Here is a 27,676-nt window from a genome sequence, read left to right as displayed (position 1 = left end):
GTCAGAGGTGGGCAACTTTTTTTAAAAAAACTCACATTCCACCTTAAGAATTCCCTATGCCATTAGTGCTCTCCAATTAGTAAGGGATTGTTTAAGGTGGGTTGTGGGTGGAAAGAAAAAGTTTGAAAACCAATTTTAATCGTATTCAATTGACTCAATATGTGCACGGTTTTATAACCCCAAAAGAAATGGGCCATTGACATTTTTTCTCAAGCAGAATATTTTAGTATTAATTGGGTCTAGAGCAGTGGTTCTCGACCTTCCTACCCACATACCACCTTAAGCAATCCCTTACCAATTTCAGAGCATCTATGACCTAGGGAATAATTAAGGTGGGATGTGAGTTTAAAAAAGGTTGCCAATCCCTGCTTCAGGCCCTTCTCCTCACTATGTCTAGGCTGACCATGATGCCAAACTAAACTAATCCCATCTGTAAATGCATGGTCTACATTCAATTCCTGTCCATGTGCTCACCTAAACCTTCCTATTGCATCTGCTTCCACCACCTCCCCTGACAAGCATTGCAGAGACCTACCTACCACTCTGTAGGAAGAAAAAACTTGCCTCATAAATCTCCCTCTTACTTTAGGCTCTTGACCCCTGGTGTTTGACATTTCCACCTGAGGAAAAGACTTTGGCTATCTACCTTATCAATATCTCTGATAGACTCCCCTCAGCCTCCGATGCTCCAGAGAAACCAATCCAATCTCCAACTCCCCTCTTAGCTACGACACAGCATCCAGGTGAATTTCTTCTACAGCACCTCAAAAGTCTGTGCAACCTTCTTGTGTCGTGGGTGACAATATTGCGCACAACACTCCAAGTGTGAACTAAGCAAAGTTTTATACTGCAACAAATAATTTGCCCCTACTCACTTGAGTCGCCACTTTCAGGGGAGTAGGAACTTGCACCCCAAGATCCCTTGGAACATCAATGTTCCCTAGGGTTCTGCCAATCATATGTTTCACTTACATTTGGGCCTTCCAATGGGATTACCATTAAGTTTCCCATTGTTCACCAATCCTGGGATCATTAACAAGTCACACAACTGGACTGTCACTGAAACACTGTGAGTACATGTTGAGCAGAGTCTGGCAATCCTACATTGCTGTCCTTGCCAAGAGCTTTTCTTTTCTTTTAAAAATATTTGCATTGAGTTTAATATACAAGCTTACATACAGAATTTTAGATAAGAAAGCTCACACAAAAAAAGAAAAAAATAGATGAAACTAAGTCAAAAATTCCTCAATAAACATAAGAAACAAAAATTAGAATTGATCAGTAAAACCTGTTTGCTGTTAAGCCAAATTTTTTAAAAAAGCAAAAAATAAATTAAAAACTACATCTAATCCATCCCCTCCCTCTAATTAAGGTTATCATATAATAAATAATAATGAAAATTTGGATCCAATGGTGGCCCCCCCAACATTGGACAGTGGATCTCCAGAGCACACGTTAATTCTTAATTCTTCCAATTATAACAAAATTCTAAGAATGGGCCACACAATTTTATAAATTGAAACTTTATATCTTTAATATTATATCTAATTTTCTCCAAATTTAAATCGGATATTACATCATATAACCACTGTGTGTGAGTAAGGGATGAATCATCTTTCCACGTCAATATGATTGGCTATCAACATGGTAAAAGATAAAAATGTTTTCCTAAGATGCCAACATAGATTTATCTGGGTCATGAGAAAAACCAAACAGAGCAATTAATGGACAAGGTTCTAAGTTAATTTTAAGAATCATTGATAAAGTTTGCAAAATGTCTTTCTAGTATCTCTTTAAATTTGGATATTTCCAGAACATATGGATCAGAGAAGCTTCAAAAATTTTGCATTTCTCACAGAGTGGATCAATATCTGCATCAAAACAAGATAATTTAAGTTTGGACATACAAATTCTGTGTCCCACATTAAATTGTAATAAGGTGTGTCTTGCATGGAATGAGGAATCATTAATCAAGCTGAGAGTGGAGAACTAATTTTCATCTGAAAATGTTATGTTCAAATCTCATTCCCAATTGCTCTGGGAATGGTGCTTTTGCAAGTTATTCCAATTATCTGTTTAAAATAGTGAAAGATCAATTCCAATATTTAGGAATTACAGTTATGAAAAGTTACAAACATTTAGTGAAAGATCATTTTTTGGTATTACTCCATAAGATTAAACTACTATTTTTGGGATGGTCACCCTTATCCATTACAATGATGGATTGTATTAATTTGATTAAAATGAACATTTTACTTAAATTTCTGTATCTCTTTCAAGCATTATCAATTTTTATTCCCAATTTTTTTTTCAAGTCACTAGATTCGGTTATTTCTTCTTGTACATGGCAGAGGAATAAACCACAAAGCCCATCTTCAAAAGACTACAAGGAATGGACAATTATCACTTCCAGATTTTACATTTTACTATTGGGTGATTAATATATGTAATTTACTTCTGTTATTACATTTGGATATGTCAGTGAATCACCCTTTCTGGGTAGAAATGGAACTGGAAGTCTCCAAAAAAAAACTACATTGGCAATTTTAGGATCCTTTTTACCATTTTCCTTCTCTACGTTGACACATAATGCGTTAATGAGAATTTGGGCTCAATTTAGGAAATTGTCCTATTATAGATAACCATCTTTTTCAGCCATCCTTGCTGGATGCAGGTTTCAAGGAATGGCATAGATTAGGCATTTAAAGTTTTAACGATCTCGATATTTGAGATAATTTTGCCTCTTTTGAACAATTATCAGCCAAATTTAATCTTTCCAACATTTTTTTAGATATTTACAAATTAGACATTTTGTTCAGTTTAAGCTTTCTGATTTCATGCAAATTTCAAATATTAATATTCTTGATCTATTTTTTTAAACTTATGGTTTTATTTTCATGGTCGATTGATATCATGAATTTAATAATCATTTACCGGCACCACCTACGGCTCCTAGAACGCTTCCACCAGCGTTGTCTCCGCTCCATCCTCAACATCCATTGGAGCGCTTACATCCCTAACGTCAAAGTACTCGAGATGGCAGAGGTCGACAGCATCGAGTCCACGCTGCTGAAGATCCAGCTGCGCTGGATGGGTCACGTCTCCAGAATGGAGGACCATCGCCTTCCCAAGATCGTGTTATATGGCGAGCTCTCCACTGGCCACCGTGACAGAGGTGCACCAAAGAAAAGGTACAAGGACTGCCTAAAGAAATCTCTTGGTGCCTGCCACATTGACCACCGCCAGTGGGCTGATAACGCCTCAAACCGTGCATCTTGGCGCCTCACAGTTTGGCGGGCAGCAACCTCCTTTGAAGAAGACCGCAGAGCCCACCTCACTGACAAAAGGCAAAGGAGGAAAAACCCAACACCCAACCCCAACCAACCAATTTTCCCCTGCAACCGCTGCAATCGTGTCTGCCTGTCCCGCATCGGACTTGTCAGCCACAAACGAGCCTGTAGCTGACGTGGACTTTTTACCCCCTCCATAAATCTTCGTCCGCGAAGCCAAGCCAAAGAAAGATTGGATTTAAAATCTAATAATTTTGTGACCATCCCTAACCATCAGGGTTCACCACTCCCCCTCCCCCTACGTTCCAGTCCCTAGACAATTGCTTTGAAAGCCACAATTGCATTTTCCTGCAGTTCCTAAATATTGGAATTGATCTTTCACTATTTTAAACAGATAATTGGAATAACTTGCAAAAGCACCATTCCCAGAGCAATTGGGAATGACATTTGAACATAACATTTTCAGATGAAGATTAGTTCTACTATCTCACAAATCCCCAAGAGGACAACTGAAATGCCTGGCTCGGATTTTAGATTCCATGCCTTTCCCTCCTGTGAGGGTGCGACAGGATAGAAATACTGCCATGTTGTGTGATTCTCTGTTCACCAGCCACCTGCAGTAGCTCTCTCCTTCCGTCACACAGCAGCCATAGGACATCCAGCAATGACGTCAATCAACAGTGCTGAATAATTGGCAGCCCTAGTGTGATGCTTTAGAAATGGCAAGGGCCTTGAATTCAGGACCAAGACTTAATTGAAGTGTGGAGACCTGCTTCAGTAATTAAAATGGTTGACTCTTGCTCATGAAGCATCTCAAATGACCCTGGTCTCTTTCAGGAAGCTATGGACGTGCTCCTAAGATCAATGCTCCTAAGAGTCCTGCCATTTACCTTTCCCTGTGGAGGAATATATGTGCGGGTTGGGATGTGGGTATGACTGCTATGACCCTGCTATGACCTTTCACAACACTTTGATATGTGGTGCCTCCCACCAGCTACTTGGGATCAATCTTCCTTATCACGATTCCATTTACTTGAAGCTGCCAGGAAGTGGTGCTTTCAAGTTTGGACTGCTCATTCATCTTTCAAAATAATGTTGCTTGTAATTCTGCAAAAGGTCCAGAACTTGCAACACATGATGAGAATTAAATCAATCTTCCCGATAGATTTGTAGGAAGCTGATCCCCAAAAGTGAGGTTTATATATGAGAAGAATATCTTAATGCATATTGAACAACCTGAGGTTTTGGATTATCTCAAAGAGAGCTGGTTAGGCATTCAGTGAAGAATATCTTAATGTATATTGAACAACCTGAGGTTTTGGATTATCTCAAAGAGAGCTGATTAGGCATTCAGTGAAGAATATCTTAATGCATGTTGAACAACCTGACGTTTTGGATTATCTTAAAGTTAGCTGGTTAGACATTCAGTGACTGGGTGGGAGTACAGTTGTGACATGGACCAGGTACCAAAAAGCTAACGGTGATATTATAGATTCTAAAGGACACGCCTAGATATGGACAATAGACATGCCTTCCCAAATCAGCGTCATCTCGCAAGCACAAACTGAGGACACCTCCTGCAAAAGTCTTTCAAACAACTTAATGCCCTACCTGGAGTTTTCACTTCCGAAGGGTACCCGGTTGTCTTGTGATTGACAGCCAAAATGCGGAAAGCATATAAAACCCTGGGGTCCAGCCCCCCCAGTTTGTGACCTCTGACTGCAGGGTCAATGGCACTGGCAATAGTCTGCCAGGGAATATGGGGATCAGTAACGGTGCTTCTGTGCCGGTCGGAGAGGGAGCGCCTTGCTGGTCTCCTCTGCACCATGAAGCCGGTTAGGTCACCCGAGCCTCGGGTTATCCATTCCAGAACTACCTCCGTCCTCTGGCGGCTGTAGAGCAACTTGCTGATGGTAACATTTGGAGGTGTAGGATATTCTGTGAGGGAGAGAGGGGAAATCACTTTTAGCATGAGAGAAGACAAGATATTTGTAACAAGGAGAAGGAGGTGCAATAAAGAGCTATTTGTTACACACAATCAGGAATGAAAAAGCACAGGCTCATTGCAGCAGGATGGTGGAATGCAGAGGATATCCCTCTGTTAGACATGTGCTGTAGAGTGGGATGTCCAATAAAGCCAAGAGATATGATTGAATGTGACTGGTAGTCTGAATTTAGAATATTCTGAAGAAAGATCATCGAAGTGCAATGTTAGTTGCATTCTCTCTTCATGGACACTGTACATCTACAGTATGTATTTCAGTTCAGGCAGATTGACCAACTTGTGAATCATTCCCAATTATGCTCAGGACATATAGAGATTCACAAAATAGAAGATTTAAATGTAGCTTCAGCACAAATGAAGAGGAATTTTCAACTGCAATATCATAGCCTAATCTCATACCAGTTTGCACTCACATGTGCAGATATATATTTGCACAGATATACTCTCTCTCTCTCTCTTACACACATACACACACACACACACACACACACACACATAGCATACACACAACACACAGACACACACAAACACACACAGACACACACAAACACACACACATAGACACACACACAGAGACACACACATAACACACAGACACACAACACACAAGCGAATGTGCACACACAACACACATAGCATACACACAACACAGACACACACAAACACAGACACACACAAACACACACACACAGACACACACACAACACACACAGACACACAACACACATAGCACACACAACACACATAGCACACACAACACACAGACACACACAAACAAATGAATGTGCACACACAATACACATAGCATACACACAACACAGACACACAAACACACACACACAGACACACACACTCACACAGAAACACACACAGACACACACACAAACACACAACACACATAGCATACACACAACACACAAACACACACACACACACACACACACACACACACAAAGTATATCAACATATATGCATTTGTACATATGTTCACATATACATAAGAATATATGTCCAGATTTAAGCACAAAGATATATGATGCTTCCAATTATGTAGATGCAATTTCACACATTCCCACATATATACAAAAGGGAGAGGAAATGAACAATTCAATCCAACTTCCTACAGGAACAATCACTGAGGAGAAGCTCCCTTACTATTCACGTGTAGGTTGATGCCAGTGGTCGAACTCCCCACCACGTTGCTTGCTGTGCACCAGTAAGTTCCATTGTCGTTATCTCCATCTGTTTCCCGAATGGTCAGATTTGACCAGAAAGCCTCCTGACGAAGCAGGTACTTCTTGGGCTTCATCCAAATGCTCTCGTTCCTGTTGTTGTGCCAGGTGATCTCTGAGGAGGGGTAGGCAGCTTTTAGAATGCAGGTCAGGTGGACATCACTCCCCTCGAAAACAGTGACAACATTTCTCGGGGTGAGCAGTTCTGGAGCCTCTGCAATCAGAATGTACACTCTCGAATACAGTTTTACAATTACAGTTCTCAATAACTCCATTACTGTACTTTTAGACACCCACTGACAGAAAGATGCTTTCCCATATTTCAACACAGATTGCCTAAAATCTGATAATTAGATCACCTCAAAATCTCACACTCTGTACAAGCATGTCCATCTTTTCAAATATATCCAGGTTATGTTCCCCACCTGGGTCCATCCCCGTCAATGAGAGAGCATCAGTATCAAAAATAAATCTGTGATTTAATAATATCAAGATAATCTCAAAATCAACAAGGAGTTGATTTTGCTTTCACTCTGAGATTCCAGTAAATTGGCATGTCAATGACCCGCGTTTAATGCCGGGTTGGGTCGGATCGGACCGTTCACATTGAACCAAGAAAAAAACCGTTCATTGCAACACTTACACTGAAGTCGATGTGAAACACATCAGCTCTGATATTGCCTACCTTAGTGGGTGTAGCAGGATGAAAATGACCCCCATACTGTTTTGGTCACGTCCACACACATAAGTGAAACGGTAAAAAGGTGATTAAATACCAGCCTTCAGGGGGAGTGTGAAAAGGAGAAGGGGCAGAGGCCTCACGTCTGTCCACATTATCGGTGCCGAATCCTAAAGAGTAGATAGCTTCCAGTTCTTGGGAATAAATATCTCCAATGACCTGACCCAGGACAAGTACGTTGACGTGACAATTGAGAAAGGTCACCAAAGCCTCTACTTTCTTAGAAGACTAAGAAAGTTCAGTAGGATAACTGTGAAAATTTATTAAATCTTTTTTTATTTATTGGCTTTTTAATTCAATTATAGACCATAGAACATGACAGCACAGTACAATGTTGTGCCGATCTATGTAAATCTACTCCACAACAATCTAAGCATTTCCAACCTCACACCCATAATCCTCTAAGAGTCTTTTGAATGTCCCTCCTGTACCAGCCTCCACCTCCACCCCCAGACACCCACCACTCTCTGTGTAAAAATACTTATCCCTGACCCCTGAACTTGCCTCCACTCACCTTAAACAGATGTCCTCTGGAATTTTCTATTATTGTCCCAGGAAAAAATGGAGCTGGCTGTCCACGTTATCTTATCTAACCTCATAATCTTATACAGCTTCATTGTCATCTCTCATCCTTTGTCACACCATCGAGGAAATCCCTAACTCTGTCATTCTTCCTCCAATCCAGACAACATCCTGGTAATTCTCCTTGCCACCCTCTCCAAAGCATTCACATCCTTCCTACAATGAGGTGATCAGAACTGAATGCAATAATCCAAGTGTGGCCCAAACAGAATTTTATAGAGCTCTTCCTGGCTCTTAAACTCAATCCCCTGACTAATTAATTCCATCGCACATACATCTTCTAAACTGCCCTATCAATGTACGTGGCAATCTTGAAGGATCTATGGTCCTGATCCCACATTGTTAAAAGTTCTGCCATTAACCATGTGCTCCATCTTCAAGTTCAACCTTCCAAATATGTACATTACTATAATTTTTTTTGACTAAGTACTTGTTTGACTGCAACAAATAAGAATTTTGGTTCATATCTACTTTGTACAATGTTATCATTATCCCCAGCTGCTTATGGTGTGGAAGACAAGCAGTGCAGCAGAGAGTTCGACATGAGCTCCACGTGAATAGTGAAGGAGCTCCTCTTCAGTGGTTATCACTGTCGTAAGTTAGACTTGAATTGTGGGGTTTGGCAAGTTGTTTTTACTGTTGTAAATCAGCCCCAGTGTGCAGGTGAAGGGTGGATTCCAGGAGGAGTTGGTGGGAATGTGGGGAGAATGAAGTGGGATTAATGTAGAATTCGTGTAAATGGTGTTCGACGGCTGACTTAGAGTCGAAGGGCCTGTTTCTGTGTTATTTGTCTCTCTGACTCAATGACTCCCTTTATGTCAATGTGTGTAGGTAAGTTTGAATCTGTGTTTGTCTATTTGAGTGTCTGTGTCATCTCTGCAGACATTTGATGGGAAATGTGGGACTTGCGTCCAATAAAGATTGGGATCCTTAGATCAGAGAATACCAGGAAATGTTTGGTGACATCACAGTGCATGCTCTGATTAGTTCTTTAACTAAAATGGTCAGGCAAAAAGATAGTGTGGCAAAGAAGGTGTATGGAATGCTTGCCTTCATTGGGTGGGGCATTGAGTGTAAATGAAAGGAAGTGCGGCCCTGTGCACACTTCTCGTTGCTTCTTTACAGGAAGGATGTTGAGGCTTTGGAAAGGATTAGAGGGGATGAGCTATCAGGAGAAAATGGACATGCTTGGGTTTTTTTTCTCTGGTGCATCAGAGAAGAGTTAGGGGAGGGGAGAGAATCAGGATTCTTCTCCCAGAGTAAAAATGTCTCATGCTAACGGACAACTATTCAAGATGAGAAGTTGAAAATTTAAAGGGGATGTGTGGGCCTAATTTCTTACACATTGTTGATGCCTGAAACAGGCTGCCAGGGTTAGTGGTGGAAGCAGATACAAAAGAACCAGAGAACCATAGAACATTACAGCACATAAAACAGGCCATTTGGCCCTTAATGTATGTGCCAACACATCATTCTGCTAGTCCCATTGACCTGCACTCAGTCCTTAACCCTCTAGACCTCTCCCATCCACGTATCTTTCCAACTTATTCTTAAAGCTTAAGAGTGAGCCCGCATTTACCACATCAGATGGCAGCTCATTCCACACACCCATCACTATCTGTATGAAGAATTTCCCCTAATGTTCCCCCTAAAACTTTCCCCTTTTACCCTAAAGCCTTGTCCTATTATATTTATCTCTCCCAATCTAAGTGGAAAGAGCCTACTTGCATTTACTCTGTCTATACATCTTATAATTTTGTAAACTATCAAATCTCCCCTCATTCTTCTACACTCCAAGGAATAAGGTCCTAACCCGTTTAATCTTTACCTGTAACTCAACTCCTGAAGACCTGGCAACATCCCAATAAATATTCTCTGCAGTCTTTTAATCTCACTGCTATCCTTCCTGTAGTTTGGTGACCAAAATGACACACAATACTCCAAATTTGGCCTCGCCAGTGTCTTATACAACCTCACCATAACATCTCGGCTCCTATAATCAATAATTTGATTTATGAAGGCCAAGATGCCAAGAGCTTTCTTTACAACCCTGTCTACCTGTGACACCACTTTCAGGGAATTATGTACCTGTATTCTCATATCCCTTTGTTCCTCCACACTCTTCAGTACCCTACCATTGACTATCTATGTCCTATCCTGGTTTGATCTTCCAAAATGAAATACTTCACACTTTCTGCATTAAATTCCATCTGCAATTTTCTAGCTCATTTTTCCATTTGTTCCAGATCCATCTGCAAGCTTTGAAAATCATCTTCGCTGCCTACAACAACTCCAATTTTAATGTCATCAGCAAACATGCTGACCCAATTTCCCACATTATCATCCATATCATTGATATATACAGCAAACAACAATGGTCCTAGCACTGATCCCTGAGGCACACCACCAATCAAAGGCCTCCAGTCTGAAAAGCAACCATCCACTACCACTCTCTGTCTTCTCCCATTCAGCCAATTTCAAATCCAGTTTACAACCTCTTCTGAACCTTCTAAACTAACATCCCATACTAACGTCCACATAGACAACATCCACAGCATTTCCATTTACTTTCTTGGTAACCTCCTCGAAAAACTCTATTAGACTCGTTAAACATGGCCTCTCACATGACTATCCTTAATCAGCCCTTGGCTGTGCAAATACTTGTACATCCAATCTCTCAGAGCACTCTCCAATAATTTACCTACTACAGACATCAGGATCACCAACCTGTAATTTCCTGAATTACTTTTGGAGCGTTTTTTAAACAACAGCACAACATGAGCTTACCCTCCAATCCTCCGGCACCTCACCCATGGCTAAGGACATCTTGAATATATCTGCCAGGGTCTCTGCAATTTCTACTCTAGTCTCCCTCAAGGTCCAAGGGAATATCATGTCAGGTCTAGGGGATTTATCTACCTTTATTCACTGTAAGGCACCAAGCACCTCCTCCTCTTGAATCTCTATGTGTTCCATGCCGCTTCTGCTTGTTTCCCTTCCTTCCTTATACATTCTGACAGCTTCCTGAGTAAATACTGATGCAAAATAGAAGCAATAAGACATTTAGATAGACACGTGAACATGCGGAGAATATGGATGAGGTGCAGGCAGGATATATTTAGTTAAATTTGACATTGTGTAGGGTGCAGATATTGTGGCCTGTTAGCTGTGCTGCAATTTTCCATTTTTTATATGTCTTGCAGTGAAGATTTCAGCAAAAAAAAAATAGTCAAATATCCACCTCATGTGGAAGGATATTTTTAGTTCTTGTGGCTATAGTAAAAGAATTATCTTCTCAGATGTGCTCCTTACCGAGTTGGATGTTGCAGAACCTTCTTCTGGACAAAGGATGCGTAGCTTGGCAGATAAATTCCTTGCCATTGTATGTCGGACTAGACTTTAGCACTTGGTTGTTCATAGATCGTTCAGCCTTTCCCAATAGGTTGCTTCTCCAGTCCTTCCATTGCAGGGAAGCCTGAGGTCGACCTCCTTCCCAGCTGCATGACAGCATGGTGTACGTCAAACTCTTCACACTTGTTGCTGAGCATGAAGGCCTTCCTCCAGGCAACTCTAGCCAGGAATAAAACCACCATCAAACTTCAGAACCAACTGAGTTACTGAAGAACATCAAGTGACAGTATTCTAGACCGAGATGAGCTTATAAAGGGTCTCCACAGAGAGGTTGCATTCTCTTGTGGGAAACCTAACCTCAGGATTCACTGTTTAAAAACTAGGGATTACTCCTTAAATACAGGGACGAGGCAAAAAAATATTCTGTCATGGGTTTGTGAGTGTTTGGTGCTCTCGACCTTGGAGGAAGACTTTGAATAGATTCGTGATAAGCAAGGAGGTGAAAGGCCACCTCCATTTGCAGGAGTGCAGAGCTTGGGTTACAGGCAGAGCAGCTGGCAGAGGGGAGAAGGGTGAGGGGGGGCATGGCCTCCCCTTCTCCTCATTGGTAAATTTCTGTGCTCTCATGCAAGATCCCATCTCTGTCATCAACACAATTCCAGTGTGAGAATTACTTGAGAAACACTTCCCCTCCATCCTTGAAAGGATTTATGTTCCTTGTTGTATGTCAGATTGCTTTGACTCTCATTCCTGGATATGAATAATGAAAATGCACAGAACTCAGAAGGTTTAAATACAGAATCAGGGGTCTCGACCTAGAGCTGGTGAAGGCAGATAGACAATAACCTGCGCCCATGCCTCAGGTCAATAAAACAGTGGACTTCCACCATACACTAACTTACACTAACCATCCCACCCCTATACTAACTATCCCAAACTTACGCTAACTACCCCACCACTAAACTAACCATCCCATCCCTACACTAATCATCCCACCACTATGCTAACTACCCCACCCATATGCTAACTACCCCACACCTACACTAACTATCCCACCCCTATGCTAAACATCCCACCCCTACACTATCTATCCCACCCTACATAACCATCCCACCCCTACACGAACCATCCCACCCTACACTAACTATCCCACCCCCACACTAAACATCCCACCCCTACACTAACTATCCCACCTCTAAACTAACCAACCCACCCTACACTAACCATCCCACCCCTACACTAACCATCCCACCCCTACACTAACCATCCCACCCCTACACAAACTATCCCACCCCTAAACTAACTATCCCACCCCTACACTATCTATCCCACCCTACATAACCATCCCACCCCTACACGAACCATCCCACCCTACACTAACTATCCCACCCCTACACTAAACATCCCACCCCTACACTAACTATCCCACCTCTAAACTAACCAACCCACCCTACACTAACCATCCCACCCCTACACTAACCATCCCACCCCTACACTAACCATCCCACCCCTACACAAACTATCCCACCCCTAAACTAACTATCCCACCCCTACACTATCCCACCCCTACACTAGCTATCCCACCCCTACACTAACCATCCCACCCCTACGCTAACCATCCCCTACACTAAACCTTGAATTACTTCTTAAGATTTAAATTTATTATATTAATTTGTTTTCCTTTTCTATTCCCTCACATTAAATGTTTTTTTCCTTTGATCTTTCTGCAGCTGACCTGAGTCTAGTTCACCTTACTGCATCATTGTTGAGTGCCTTTTTCTTCCCTCAGATTACACAGGGACATTTTTGGTGTCTGACAGTCATGAAGCCCAAATTCAATTTTCCAGTTCACACTTCCAGCAGATGACTAAGTGGTGATGATGGCTGCTGGAACTCTTGGCGCACCTCAACAAGAAGGATTACTACACACACATTCACCCAGCCGGGGAGTGTGCTGTACACTCTCACCAAATACTCCTTTCTGGTAGTATTTGTGGGCCTCTGATATTTTCATAAGGTTGATGCCATGTTGTTAAGCCCACACCATTAGAGAGGCTTGGGCTTTGGACAATATTATATATGAATAAATGCACAGCATGGAAGGAAGCTATTTGACTCATTAAATGAGGCTGACTCTCGAAGCTATTCCATTCCCATTACTTATTTCCATGCAGTCTATTCTCTCTCTAATGTTTATGATCTCCCTACTAACTGTCCTACCACCCACCTATACAATGGGGGCCATTTATAGACACTGATTAACCTGCCAACTCGAATGTCTTAGGATGTGGGAGAAAATGGTTCATGTGAGTGGCACGGTTAGCGTAACACTGTTATAGTGCCTGCGATCGGGATAGAGGGTTCGAATTCTGCGCTGTCTGAAAGGAGTTTGTAAGTTCACCCCGTATCTCTGTGGGTTTTCCCTGGGGCATTTCCCACCATTCAAAATGTACCGCAGGTTTAGGACATTTGGGTGTAATTGGGGCAGAACAGGCTCATGGGACGAACTGGCCTGTTACTGTGTTCTATGTATGTCAAAAACAGAGCATCCAGGGAAACCCAATGGACCTGAGGTCAGGGTCAAAACAAAGTCACTGAGGCCAGAGTGCTAGTGGACTCTCAGTCCTGATCATGAGGCAAGAGGTGGTCCTTTCAAAGGACAAAAAATAGTTTGAGGATGACACAGGAAAGGAATTTAGGAGAATGAAAGGCTACTTTATAGAAACGTTTCATGCTTGACAAGGCTAATGTGCAAATTTTTTTCACCAATGAGAAAGTCATTTAACATATCTGCAAAATAAGGGGTCAGTTATTTAAAACTGAGGTACATAGAAATTTCTGCTCTCAGAGGGTGATGAGGCTCCAGCATTCTCTTCCCCTCTGGGTGGTGCCCAAGATGGCAGAACCTGTGCTGGGCAGCGGTCAAGAAGCGTTGCAGACTCCGGGGAGCAGCAGACCAGAACAGGGCATCAGTAATAGAAAGAACAGCCCGCCTTTGAAAAGTAGAAGCAGTGGAGACACCTGACAGGGAAGGTGTACACTGCTGAGAACCAGCGAGGGCCTCAGAGGCTGAGGGATCCAAACAGGCTGCGGGTGACTTGCAGTCGCAGGACTCGCATGGACTGGGGCTGCTGGACACTGGCTCATGGAAATCAGGAATCAGAGCTGGGATTTGAGGGCAAGAAGGGTTCCCGAAGGGCCTCAGGTGCGGAAGGCTCCCTGATTGTACATGGGAGGTTTGGATCTGGTGCTCAGATTGCTGACGGATCGAACAGGAGTCTGTGCGGCCAGTTCGTGGGTCAGCCACGATTATACTGAATGGTGGGATACACTCAAGGGTCCTGGAGGCCGACCCCTGCTCCCTTTACACTGGTGTGGAATGTTTTTACTTGGAGGCAGTTTACTGGATGAGCATTGCATAAGCTATCCATGAATAAACAATCAGCTGCTTTCAAGCCAGGAGAAAAGAATGTGGAGTTTTGGGTTGGGGAGAGGATGAGATTGGGATGGGGACAGGGCCATTTTTCGGTTAAACGGAAAAGTCTGCAGACATCTGGATTGGAGAGCAACATGCGAAAGTGCTGGAGAAATTCAGTAGGTCACGCACCGTCTACATGTAATAAAGGGTGACTAATGTTTTGGGCCTGAGTTCTTTGTCTTGAAACGTTGGAAATCCTTTACATCCTGTGGTTGCTGTGTGACCCGCTAAGTTTCTCCAACTCTGTTGTGAATTGTGCAAGAGTATCCAGATCGGCAATGACATGTGAACCAGTTCTACTCACGTGCAGTGGTTTTGCAGGACCAATCTGTCCTCAGAGCTGGATGAGAGGGTTTGCAGGCATAAGTACTGTTGTGTGTCGTCTCCCGCCCTGGCAGTACTCTCGAAACGCTGGACTTTCCCTCTGCGTCGACACCGCTGCTCACCGTGTTAACCCACTGAAGAGTCGCTGGTGGGTCTCCACCTTCCCAAGAGCACCACAGAGCTATATCCTGATCATCATTAACAGACAGCACGGTGCAGATGGGTCTCCCAGCCGGCAGATCTATACGTAGCATGAAGGACTAAAGAGGTTAGTGCCACCGAGCCTGTGGACGAGCAGTGAGCGTATCAGAGCCTAGTCCGACCTTCACTCTTTCTGCTGCCGCTTCTCATTTACCACTAGCTGGTGGACAATAAAGAGGACTGAAGGATGGCCTATGTGAAGATGAACAGGCCAGAGGAAGATGCTAATAGAGGAATTGAGGATGAATCAATCCTGGTCCTCATTCCAACATTGCAGACTGCTCCACTCCATTTCGTACCATTTCTCTGCATCTATTGATACCCTCATTTCACCAAAGCAGCTGTCATCTTTTCAACAAGAATTAATTCATCTACAGCCACCAGAGCTGTCATTGACAGGATCACAATCTTTTGTCTGGAGGAGCTTTTTTTCTGTGTTTGTTGTTAAAGCAAATAAATGGGCAGCTGTTCAGACAACCCCTACCTTACCAGAAGCCCATTAGGAACTCGGTGCAATGGTCACATTCCCAAGTTGTGGATTGTTTGATACAGTGACATCTGCGACTGGCCCACGGGCCCGTGCCACCCAAATACAACAATTCACCCACAAATTCCCTATGTTCTTGAAGGGTGGGACGAAACCAGAGCACCTGGAGGAAACCCACGCAGACACGGGGAGAATGCCTTACAGGCAGCACCAGACTCAAACCCATGTTGCTGGTTCTGTAATAGTACTGTGCTACAATTTCATGCTTAAAAATTGGGAAATTCTGTCTATGTTGAGAAAATAATGTACAGAGTTTCTTTCCCCACTTGGTCCACATTATATTCAGCATAACATGGTTCAGCATAAGGATAACATAGACTATGAATCTTTACTGTTGCTACATAAAGGACACTCTTTGACCAGCTGAGCTTCTTCAGCATTTTCTTTTTACTTCAACCATGGTGTTCACAGAATTTTATAATTTACTACATACAACTGAGAATGTGCACCAATCACAGCCCTAACCTGATAAAGATTGGATCGTTTCTACAACTCTCTCCATTCTGGCTGTGTCACTGAACTACATGGAGAAATTCACTCATCCAAATACACAGAGGCTCAGCTACATATCACTGAAAAATACATCCCTTAGAATGAACAGCATGAACAATAATATCTGGTGTGCTTTGGAGAAACAAATGTCAGTGTTTCTCGATGATCCAACTGTACACTGGGCATATTCCTATGAGAAAGCAGGATTCTTTTTGTTCTATCCATGGCCTCATGCTCTCCTAAACAGAGGCTACCTGAAAATTGGATGAACTAGAACTTGTATTCTGTCTGGACACTCCCCAACCAGAATGCATTATTATTGACCTCTCCAATTTCCATTAAACCTTTCCCATGAGTCTCCCTCTTCCCCTATCCCTCTGTCTCCTTTTCTCCAGCTCCCCACCCCTTCCCTTCCCTCTACATTCAGAGAACTACCCACTCCCCCATCATCTCTTAGCTTATTTATTTTCAACCTACCCAACTGTATCCACCTATGACCTCTAACCTGCTAGCCTGACCCCCTCTCCTCCCCTCTCCTCTCCTGTATCCATCTCATCCCTCTCCCCTCCTTCTTCTCCTCTCCCCTTCTCCTCCTCATCCCCTCTCCCCTCCTTCTTCTCCTCTCCCCTCCTCCTCCTCATCCCCTCTCCCCTCCTTCATCTCCTCTCCCCTCCTCTCATACCCTCTCCCCTCCTCTCCTCTCCCCACCTCTCTTCCCTTCTCCCTTCCCCTCTCCTCTCTCCCCTCCCCTCCTCTCATCCTCTCTCCTCTCCTCTCCCCTCCCATCCTCTCCCCTCCTCTCCTCTCCACTTCTCTCTCCTCTGCCTTCCCATCCTCTCCCCTCCTCTCCCCTCCTCTCCCCTCCTCTCCTCTCATCCTCTCTCCTCCCCTCCTCTACTGTCCCCACCTCTCCTCTCCCCTCCTCTCCCCTCTCTTCCCCTCCCCACCATTTTATTCAGGAACCTGCCTCTTTTCACTCATACCTTGACAAATTATTCAGTTCCGAAACGTTGGTCGCCCTTTCCTTCCTATAGATGCCATGTGACCTGCTGAGTTTCTCCAGCACATTTGTGTGTTGCACTACAGCCACAATGCCTACAGACTTTACTGTTTAATTCCTTTTGTTGTTATTTTTTATTTTCTCAATAACAGCAAATACCTTCACGTTCTGCACTAGATATGAATCAAATTGCATGATTCTATATTCTTATCTTTTTTCTCTACATTTGGAAGATTTAACGCCCAGAGAAAAGTGTTTGGGAGCTGCAACAGAAGGCCTGACAATTTTAATGGCAAACTTCAAGAAACATCCTAATTCTCATCTTTCTGAGACAGCTGAACTACATTTCATTGAGGTGCATTTGAAGGCTCCAGGATTGTACTTGCTGGAGGCTAGAAGAACAAGGGGGGGATCTAATTGAAACCTATCAAATTCTGAAAGGCCTGGATAGGTTGGTTGTAGAGAGGATGTGTCCTATAGTAGGGGTTCTGTGACTAGGGAATACAAAAATATCCCTTTAGAACAGGGATGAGGAGGGATTTCTTTACCCCAAGAGCGGTGAATCTGTGGAAGTTGTTGCCGCGGACAGCTGTGGAAGCCAAGTCATTGGGGATATTTAAGGCACTAGCTGTGCGGCCCTTAAGTGAGATCTGCTGTACTTCAAAGTTATGAGATTAAATTGATCATAAAGAAAATAAGAAATATTTAGGTGCGTGGTTGATATGTGGAGAACTACTGCTCAATAGCAGACAGTGAAGAAGGTTGTCTCAGGTTACAACAGGACATTGAGAACTGGGAAAGAAGGTGGAGGAATCGCAGATGGAGACAAATATGAAGTGGTTCACTCTGAGAAACTGAACCAGGATGTTTTTACTTAAATAGTATTTGGTATCAGGAATGGGTGCCTTGATGGTGGTGGTTGCAGGAACAGTAACAACATCTATGAGACATTCAGGTGAATGATCAAGGATTGGAGGGGGGGTGGTGGAGATAGAGAATTACCGTAAATATTTGTGTATAATGCAAAAAAGTTTGTACCGAAATTTGAGCTCAAAGTGGGGGGGGGGGGGGGGGTCGCATTATACACGAGGGTATTATTTTAACAATTTTTTTCTGCCAGGTTTAACAGTAAGTAAGATTATCAGCAGTTGCCTACATTGACAGTAACGCGACTGGGGGTGGGGGGCGGGGCGAGGGGGAGAGAAGCCAGCGCAACTCGGGCTGGCGAGGGGAGGGGGTCGTATTATACATGGGGGTCAAATTTTTCTCCCTTTTTCTCCTCAAAAATGGGGGGGGGTGTCTCATTATACACGAAACGCATTGTACACGGATATTTACGATAATACAGGCAAGGAACCTTTGAATATTTGAAAATGGATTAGTAACCAAATACATCACGGTTGCCGTGAACATGGCAGTTCGAAGGGCCTGTTCTCATGCTACATGATTCTATGATTCTCGCATTTTCTGTTTGAACTTGTGGTCAGTAATGTGGGATAAGGACCATGAAGGGAAAGGCTTAACTAGATGCTAAGGAATGCAGTGATTGGCAGAACTATTTAAAGAAAAAGGTAGTGTAAAGAAAATAATAAAAGGTGTCAAAAGGCTGAAACAAAAATAAATATGAAACCCCCGATAATAATAAAATATTTTATTAATCAATATTGAGAATGCAAGTTGTGGTGGAACACAGTACTGCGGGCATGTCCAGGCATGCTCTCACTGGACTGGGCAGGCTGGCCCACCTTCTGTACCTGTAGCCCCTCCCCATAAGATCCCCTAATGAAGGCCGAGAGCCCTAGTCTCCTCCCTCATACCTGCCTTGGACATGAGCCAGCAGCACGTCGAGGCAGGGCTAGGTCTTCTGATCAATAAAGTCTTTGACTACCTGCTTCATGTCTGTGAGTGGTTATTGATCGCACCACAATTTATTGATCAGAAATTTTAAAATGCTATGGACAAGGCAATCTGACTGGAGAAGTTGGAGATCGATCTAAGGGAACCAGAGGTCTCCGTAAAGTTTGATATGTGGCTACAATGTTTGAAGGTCTACCTGAGGTGCCACAAAATCACAGCCGATGGTGATTGGTATGACCTGCACTTTGCAGCAGTGGGCCACCAAGCACACCAATTAATTTGTGACTACACTGGATATGAAGAGGTAATGACCCTACTCCGGCAGCAGTACAGAGCCCCAAGGAACGTGATTGCTTTCAGCTTGACTCCCAACCATGGTCCGATTGAGTCAGTCTACGCTTTCACGAGGGCCATGCAGGAATTGGGATGAAACTGTGGGTGCCAGGATGTGACTGAGGTGACCTACCAGGAAGAGTTCATCCGCAACAGGCTAGTCACTGGTTTCCGCTCCCATCAAATATGGGAGTGACTCCTGGAGAAAGGTGATCGGTTCCTACAGGAATCGGTGCAGATAGCCCAAGTGATGGAGACAGACCAAAAGAACACAAAGGCCTACTAAGTGAGTCACATTGCCACCAGGTGAAGAGAACGGGTGGTGCTATCTTGGGACTCGGGACCCCTGATGGCCGCTGCCACCACTGGACACATGAGAAGCAATTACTGGGGCCAAAGCAAACACCCGCAAAAGTACTGCCCGGTGCATAGTGTGACCTGCTCAAAGTGCTGGAGGAAAGGACACTATGCCAGGGTATGTCATTCTAAGCCCCTCTTGAGCAGTGCTTCATGCGGATCATGACCCGCGTCATCATCTTAGGCCGATCCACTTCCATCGTCATTTCTGGTTGCTGAGAACCAAACTTCCAGGCAAAGGCATGTTGACACGGAGGGACGTCACTTCTCCAAATCACTGAGCCAGATAAGTATACCCGCATGGTGTGCTGCCTCCCTGGTGCAAGGGTATGAGATATATCACAAATCGGGTCCAAAATGTTCTGAGAGGAAAGGGAGAGCAGCCTGATGTCTTGGTACATGTGGGTGCAAACGACATTGACAAGAAAAGGGAGGAGGTAATGAAAAATGATTACAGTGAGCTGGGGCGAAAGCTGAAAGACAGGAACGCTAGGGTGGTGATCTCGGGATTACTACCTGTTCCAAATGCAAGTGATGAAAAGAATGTAAGGATAAGGAAAATGAACGTGTGGCTGAGGTGCTGGTGTACAAGGCAAGGATTTGGCTTCTTGGATCATTGGGATCTCTTTTGGGGAAGGCATGATCTTTACAAGAGGGATGGGTTGCACCTAAATCCAAAAGGTGTTAACATTTTGGCAAGTATGTTTGGTACAGCAGTGGGGCAAGGTTTAAACTAATTTGGCAAGGGTATGGGAACCAGAGTGATAGGGAAAAGGGTAGGGAAGATAAAGTAATGGCCAAGAAAAGTAAAATAGGAAAAGTAATGTTGGGAGTAGAAAGTAAAAAAATCAGATGGTGCAGTGAGTTTTTGGGTAAATGATAGTGTTAAGAAAATTGCAAAGAAAAATAGTGGGCAGAAAAATCAAAAGAAAAGGTTACAGAAGTCACTAGATATTAAAAGGACAAAGAGCACAAGGGTACTTTATCTGAATGCCCGCAGTATTAGAAATAAGGTTAGTGAACTTTAGGCACAAATCGGTACCCTTGCCTATGATTTGGTAGCCATCACAGAAACATGGCTACAAGGTGACCCTAAATGGGAATTAAACTTTCAGTAATTAAACTTATGGTAATTCTCTATCTCCACCACCACCCCGCCCCCCCAATCCTTGCTCATTCACCTGGATGCCTCATAGATGTTGTTGCTGCTCCTGCAACCACCACCATCGAGGCACCCATTCCTGATACCACATACTATTTCAGGTGGTGCAAAGAGATTGACAGGATGGTAAGGAAGGTGGAGTTGCACTCTTAATCAAAGATGAGCTCCACGCATTTTGGAATGATATAAGATCTAAAGAGCATAATGTTGAATCCATTTGGTTAGAGATAAAGAATAACAAAGGGAAAAAATTATTGGTGGGTGTTATCTATCGCCCACCAAATAGCAATAGTTTAGTGGTACAGGAAATGAATAGAGAGATAAGTGAGGCATGTAATAATGATACGGCAGAAGTCATGGGGGACTTTAACTTCCACATAGATTTGGAAAATCAAGTTGGTCGTGGGAGTCTAGAAGAGGACTTCATAGAATGCATCCGCAATAGCTTTCTTGAGCAGCATGTTAAGGAACCCACAAGAGAAAATGATCTCTTGGATCTAGTGTTATGCAATGAGATAGGTAGAGTAAATGATGTAATAGTCAGAGACCATCTGGGAAATAGCGATCATAGTATGATTGAATTTCTCATTCAGGTGGAAGGGGAAATAGTTAGATCTAAAACTAATATATTATGCTTAAACAGGGGTGACTACCATAGGATGAGGGAGGAATTGGGCAGAGTGGACTGGGAGCACAGGTTAATTGATTAAACAGTTGAGGAACAGTGGAAGATTTTCAAAGAAATATTTTGTAATGCTCAACAAAAATATATTCCGGTCAGGAAAAAGGGCAGAGAGGGAAAAATCAACCGTGGTTAAGAAAGGAAATAAAGGAGAGTATAAAATTGAAGGCGCAGGTGTACAAAGCTGCAAAGAACAGTGGGAAACTGGAAGATTGGGAAAACTTTAAGAGACAACAAGGGGTTACAAAGTGGGTAATAAGAAATTGTAAAAAGGATTATGAAAGTAAATTGGCACAAAATATAAAAACAGAAAGCAAAAAATTTTATAAATATATAAAACCGAAGAGGGTGGTCAGAGTTAACATAGGAACCTTGGAGGATGAGAAAGGAAAACAGGTAGCAAAAAATGAGAAAATGGCTGAGGCACTAAACAAATATTTTGTGTCAGTCTTCACGGTGGAAGACATGTCCCGCATGCCCAAGTGCGGAGTTAAGAATGCGAATGTTGGGGAGGGCCTTGATAAAATAGTTGTTACAAAGGAAGTAGTGATGAAGAAACTAATGGGACTAAAGCCAGACAAATCACCTGGTCCTGATAATATGCATCCAAGGGTTCTGAAGGAAATGGCAGAAGTTATAGTTGATGCATTGGTGGTCATGTACCATAATTCCTTGGATTCTGGGTAGGACCCGGTAGACTGGAAGACAGCAAATGTCATGCCACTTTTTAAGAAGGGATGTAGGCAGAAGACTGGAAATTATTGGCCGCACAAGAGACTTATCAGTAAGTTACAGGAAAGTGGAGTCCGGGGAAGTATATTGGCCTGGATTGAAAATTGGTTGTCTGACAGGAGGCAGAGAGTCGGGATAAATGGGAGTTTTTCAGGTTGGCAGAGAGTGGTAAGTGGGGTGCCGCAGGGGTCAGTGTTAGGCCCACAACTGTTCATCATTTACATTGATGACTTGGAGGAGGGGACAAAATGTGGTGTAGCCAAGTTTGCGGATGACACCAAATTGAGTGGAAGAGCAAATTGTAATGAGGATGTGGAGAGTCTGCAGAGGGATATAGTTAAGCTGGATGAGTGGGCAAAGGTCTGGCAGATGGAGTACAATGTTAGTAAGTTTGAGGTTATCCACTTTGGCAAGAAAAATAAAAGAGCTGAATATTATTTAAAGGGTGAGAAACTACAGCATGCTGTTGTGCAGAGGGACTTGGGAGTGCTTGTGCATGAATCGCAAAAAGTTAGGTTGCAGGTGCAGCAGGTAATTAAGAAGGCAAATGGAATGTTAGCCTTCATCGCTAGAGGAATTGAATTCAGGAGTAGGGACGTAATGTTGCAACTGTATAAGGTACTGGTGAGCCCGCACCTGGAGTACTGTGTCCAGTTCTGGTCTCCATATTTGAGGAAGGATATACTAGCTTTGGAGACGGTCCAGAGGAGGTTTACTAGGTTGATCCCTGGGATGAAGAGGTTGACTTATGATGAAAGATTAAATCGTCTAGGATTGTATTCGCTCGAGTTCAGAAGAATGAGAGGAGATCTTATAGAAACATATAGGATTATGAAGGGTATGGATAGGATAGATGTAGGAAGGTTTTTTGAGCTGGCCGGGGAAACTAAAACGAGAGGACACAGTCTCAAGATTTGGGGGAGTAGATTTAGAACAGAGATGAGGAAAAATAGTTTTTCCCAGAGAGTAGTGAATGTTTGGAATTCTCTAACCAGGGAAGTGGTTGAGGCTGCCTCATTAAACATATTTAAAATTTGGTTAGATAATTTTTTACATGATAGAGGAATTAGGGGATATGGGGAGAAGGCAGGTAGGTGCAGTTAGGTCATAAATTAGATCAGCCATGATCGTATTGAATGGCGGAGCAGGCTCGATGGGCCATTTTTGGCCTACTCCTGTTCCTACTTCCTATGTTCCTATGTTCCAGACACCACCGCGTGCAATCCATGAGGGCGGCCATCTTCACGATCTCCGAGCAGCCATCTTGATGGCAGCTGTCCCAATAACTTAGCAGCAGCGATTCAGACAAGGAGCTGACATTGGCTGAACAAGGGTGGACCACACCACTGACTGCCTGTTTGACAAGGGAAGCACTGAGAGCTTCATACACCCGGGCATTGCCAAACATTATTCCCTGACTGTGTCCACACCCAAGTGCAAGGTAGCACAAGCCTCCAAATCCCTCTCTGTGGAAATCTGTGGGAGCTGCATTGTGACCTTGACCATCTGGGGGGGAGGAGGGGGCCATGAAATTTAAGAACTTCAGTCTGCTGGTGATGCCCCACCTCTGCACACCCGTCATTTTGGGGCTGGATTTCCAGTGCCGGCTTTAGGCTATGTTGATGCAGTTTGACAGGCCCCAACACCCCACCATCAGTAATAACCAATTCTGGGAGGCCCCACCCATTCCTTGAAGAGGCCCAATCACGTGCTCAAACACCGGGCCGGGCTCCCAACCTGCAGACTGGCCATCCTCCAGGTCCTTCCACCTCGGCTGTTCCAAAACCTCACCCCAGACTGCAAACCTGTTGGCCACTAAGACCAGGTGATATAACCCCGAAGACAGGGAATTTATTAAGATGGAGGTGGAGCTGCTGCAGGGGGAGGCCATAATAGAACTGAGTAACAGTCCCTGGAGAGCACAAGTAGTGATGGTGAAGATGGGGAGAAGTACCTGATCGTGAAGATGGGGAGAAGTACCAGATGGTGATAGACTACAGTCAGACCATCAACCGGTTAACCTTACTGAATGCCTAGTATAGGGTCTTCTCTACCATGGACATCAGATTAGCGTATCACCAAATCCTGATTCACCCAAAAGACAGAGTTTGCGGCCAATGGCTGACTCTACCATTTCCTACTATGGGTCCCATTTGGCCTCACAAATGGGGTGTTGGTGTTCCAAAGCGAAATGGACCGGATGGTGAATGACAATGAACTAAAGGCTATGTATCCATATCTGGACAACGTCACCATCTGCAGCCATGACCAGAAGGAACATGATAAGAATCCGCAGAGGTCCCTGACCACTGCAAAGGCCCTCAATCTCACATATAATAAGAAAAAGTAAGTGTTTAACACCAAGCAGCTGGCAATCCTGGAGCAAGTGGAAGAGCAGGCGTCATCAACCCTGACCCCGAGCGCATGTGGCCCCTTCTGGAATTACCTCTGCCACAGAACCCCAAGGCTCGAATTATGCCCAATGGATCCCCAACTGTGCAGACAATGCCCAACCCCTGGTGAAAACCATTACCTTTCCCCCTTCGGTGGAAGCCCGTAAGGCTTTCGAGGGCATGAAGGACGAGATTGCCAAGGCGGGGATGCACGCCATTGATGAATCCGTCCCATTCCAACTGGAAAGTGACGCCTCCGACTTCAGTCTGGCCGCCAGACTGAACCCAGCAGGCAGGCCAGTGGCTTTTTTTTTCATGCACCCTCCAAGGCGCCGAATGCAGGCACTCCGCCATTGAAAAGGAGGCACAAGCTATCGTGGAGGGTGTGCATCACTGGAGGCACTACTTAGCCGACAGACCATTCACCCTGTAGATGGACCAGAGAGCCATCACTTTTATGTTTAACAATAAACAGCGGGGGAACAATCAAAAATGACAAGATCATGAGGTGGAGAATTGTGATGTCCACCTACAATTATGAGATCTTGTATCGGCCAGGCAAGCTCAATGAGCCACCCAATGCCTTGTCCAGGGGAACCTGCACCAGGGCACAAGTAGATCACCTCCATACCCTCCACAATAGCCTCTCCCACCCCAGGGTCACAAATCTCTACCATTTTGTGAGGGCCTGTAACCTCTTCTACTCAGTGGAGGAAGTCAGGGAGCTGATTCGGAATTTCCCAGTCTGTGCAGAATGCAAGCCACAATTTTACAGACCAGAGAGAGCCCAAATCATCAAGGCCACTCACCCCTTTGAACATCTCAGCATGGACTTCAAGGGGCCCCTCCAGCCCACGAATCAGAACATCTTCTGGCTGAGCATCGTGGACGAGTACTCACATTTCCCATTCACCATCTCCTGCCCCGACATGACCACATCCATGGTCATTAAAGCACTTCACACAGTATTGTTCGGCTACCCCAGTTATGTTCATACTGACCAGGGATCCACCTTCATCTGTGAGGAGTTGCGGCAATTATTCCTTTCCAGGGGCATAGCCGCAAGCAGAACCACCAGCTACAACTCCTGTGGGAACGGGCGGGTAGAGAGGGAGAATGGTATGATCTGGAAGGCAGTCCTTTTGGCCCTCAAGTCGAATAGGATGTCTGTATCCAAGTGGAAAGGGGTCCTTCCAGAAGCACTGCATGTCAACAGATCCCTACTTTGCACAGCAACTAACGCAATGCCACATGAAAAATTGTTCTCCTTCCCTTGGAGATCAGTGTTGAGAACCATGCTGCCAGTCTGGCTGATGACCCCAGGGCCAGTGCTTCTCCAGAAGCATGTTAGTACACACTGGTCGAGGAAGTGCACCTCCTGCATGTGAACCCACAATATACTCTGGCAAGGTACCCGGTCGGACAGAATGATACAGTTTTCATCTGGGACCTGACATGAGCAGGGCCACCGGCATGGGAGGTGCACCTGATACCCCTGGGCAAAAACCAGTTGGCCCCAGGTATCACCCTGACAAAAAAAGTTGTGATCCCACCTCCAACACAGCCCCTCCCCACTGGAGAGCTCCCCCCGCCCTTCACTGTTATAAACAAATTCCCCACCCCCACGGACCCAGTAGACACAGACACTGTTAAGCCCTCCAACACCCAGCCAAGCGAACAAGCCTCCGTTCCGCTGGAACCAACGATACAGCCAGCAGTACTTCAGAGATCTCAGCGCCAAATAAAACCACCGGAGTGGCTGAACCTTTGAATTGTATGAACTACAAGACCCATGCTGATGGACATTGCTCCACATCGCCCCGCCAGATTTCATTCAAAAAAGGAGAGGTGAATGTGGTGGAACATGGTACTGCAGGCATGTCATCATTGGGTTAGGCAGGCTTCCCTGCCTTCTGTACCTGTAGCCCCTCCCCATAAGATCCCCTAATAAAGGCCGAGAGCCCTAGTCTCCTCCCTCATACCTGCCTTGGACGTGCGCCAGCAGCATGTAGACGCATGTCTGGGTCTTCTGATCAATAAAGCCTTTGACTACCTGCTTCGTTTCTGCAGGTGGTCATTGATTGCACAACACAAGTGGTGAAGAGTAAAGATATTCCAGGAAAGATAAATGCAGGTGAAACTATCGTGAGAAATTTCTTATTTATCTGGCATCTTTCATGATATTTTCAACCAAATCTTCGCTAAACTGTCACTCACATTGCATTGCTGGCCAGTCGATATGTTTTAAGGTCCGAAGGTTCCTTTTATTGTCATGTAATGAAACTTTAAAATGTAATATGCATGATGTACTTAAACTTTTATCTGCTGTCAGGCAAACAAAGAGTCACCATGAGCATTGCCCGCTGCCCCTAACGATGAAGAGAAGGAAAAGAGAGCACCTTTGGACTCATTGAGTGTCCGTGGATTCTCCTCCAGAGCTCCTGCAGCCTGTGCAGCCACACAGACTTCTGATCCAGCCATCGGCCACCCAAGCTCCAGATCCAAACCTCTGATATGATCAGGAAGCCTTCAGCCCAAGGCCTTTGGGAGCCTTTCTTGCCCTCAGCACCCCATGGAATCCTTATTCCAATACCTGATTCCCATGAGCAAGGCTCTAGCCTTGTGTTGGTCTTTCAGCTGCTGAGCTCCTCGCTGGACCGCTGGCATGGTCGTCTCCTATGCTTCTTCTGAACCGGGTTGGGGGGGGGGTGTTCTCCCCCTTTTCTGGTGCCCTGCTCCAGGATTTATGATTTACCCTGTTTAATGTCAAAGGAGGCGAATTTCACAAATAGCTGGGTCAGATCAGTTGCTCTTCTAATCGAACAACTTGAATGCAAGACTGACAGGGAAAGGATGTAGATTTAAAATGTTGGACAGGTATATTCAAGATAGGTTATGATTTTAATGAATGCATCCCAC

At 44.3% G+C, this 27,676-nt stretch overlaps 1 protein-coding gene across 1 annotated transcript in view; it reads right to left on the bottom strand.

The window, feature by feature from the left end:
• The window catches only part of LOC138742091 (V-set and immunoglobulin domain-containing protein 10-like 2), a 71,979-nt gene that overhangs the window by 24,564 nt on the left and 19,739 nt on the right, over positions 1-27,676 (bottom strand). Inside the window, exons 6-9 of the mRNA XM_069896282.1 lie at positions 14,982-15,242; positions 11,161-11,418; positions 6,451-6,741; positions 4,902-5,228 (exon numbers count right to left, since the gene is read on the bottom strand). Coding sequence (XP_069752383.1) covers positions 4,902-5,228; positions 6,451-6,741; positions 11,161-11,418; positions 14,982-15,242 — 1,137 coding nt within the window. The remainder of the gene's footprint in view (positions 1-4,901; positions 5,229-6,450; positions 6,742-11,160; positions 11,419-14,981; positions 15,243-27,676) is intronic.

This window comes from Narcine bancroftii, chromosome 8 (genome assembly GCF_036971445.1).
Source record: "Narcine bancroftii isolate sNarBan1 chromosome 8, sNarBan1.hap1, whole genome shotgun sequence".
In the NCBI taxonomy this organism is placed as follows: Eukaryota; Metazoa; Chordata; class Chondrichthyes; order Torpediniformes; family Narcinidae; genus Narcine; species Narcine bancroftii.
Note: the sequence above shows the minus strand (reverse complement) of the source record. Positions and strands in the feature narration are given on the sequence as shown.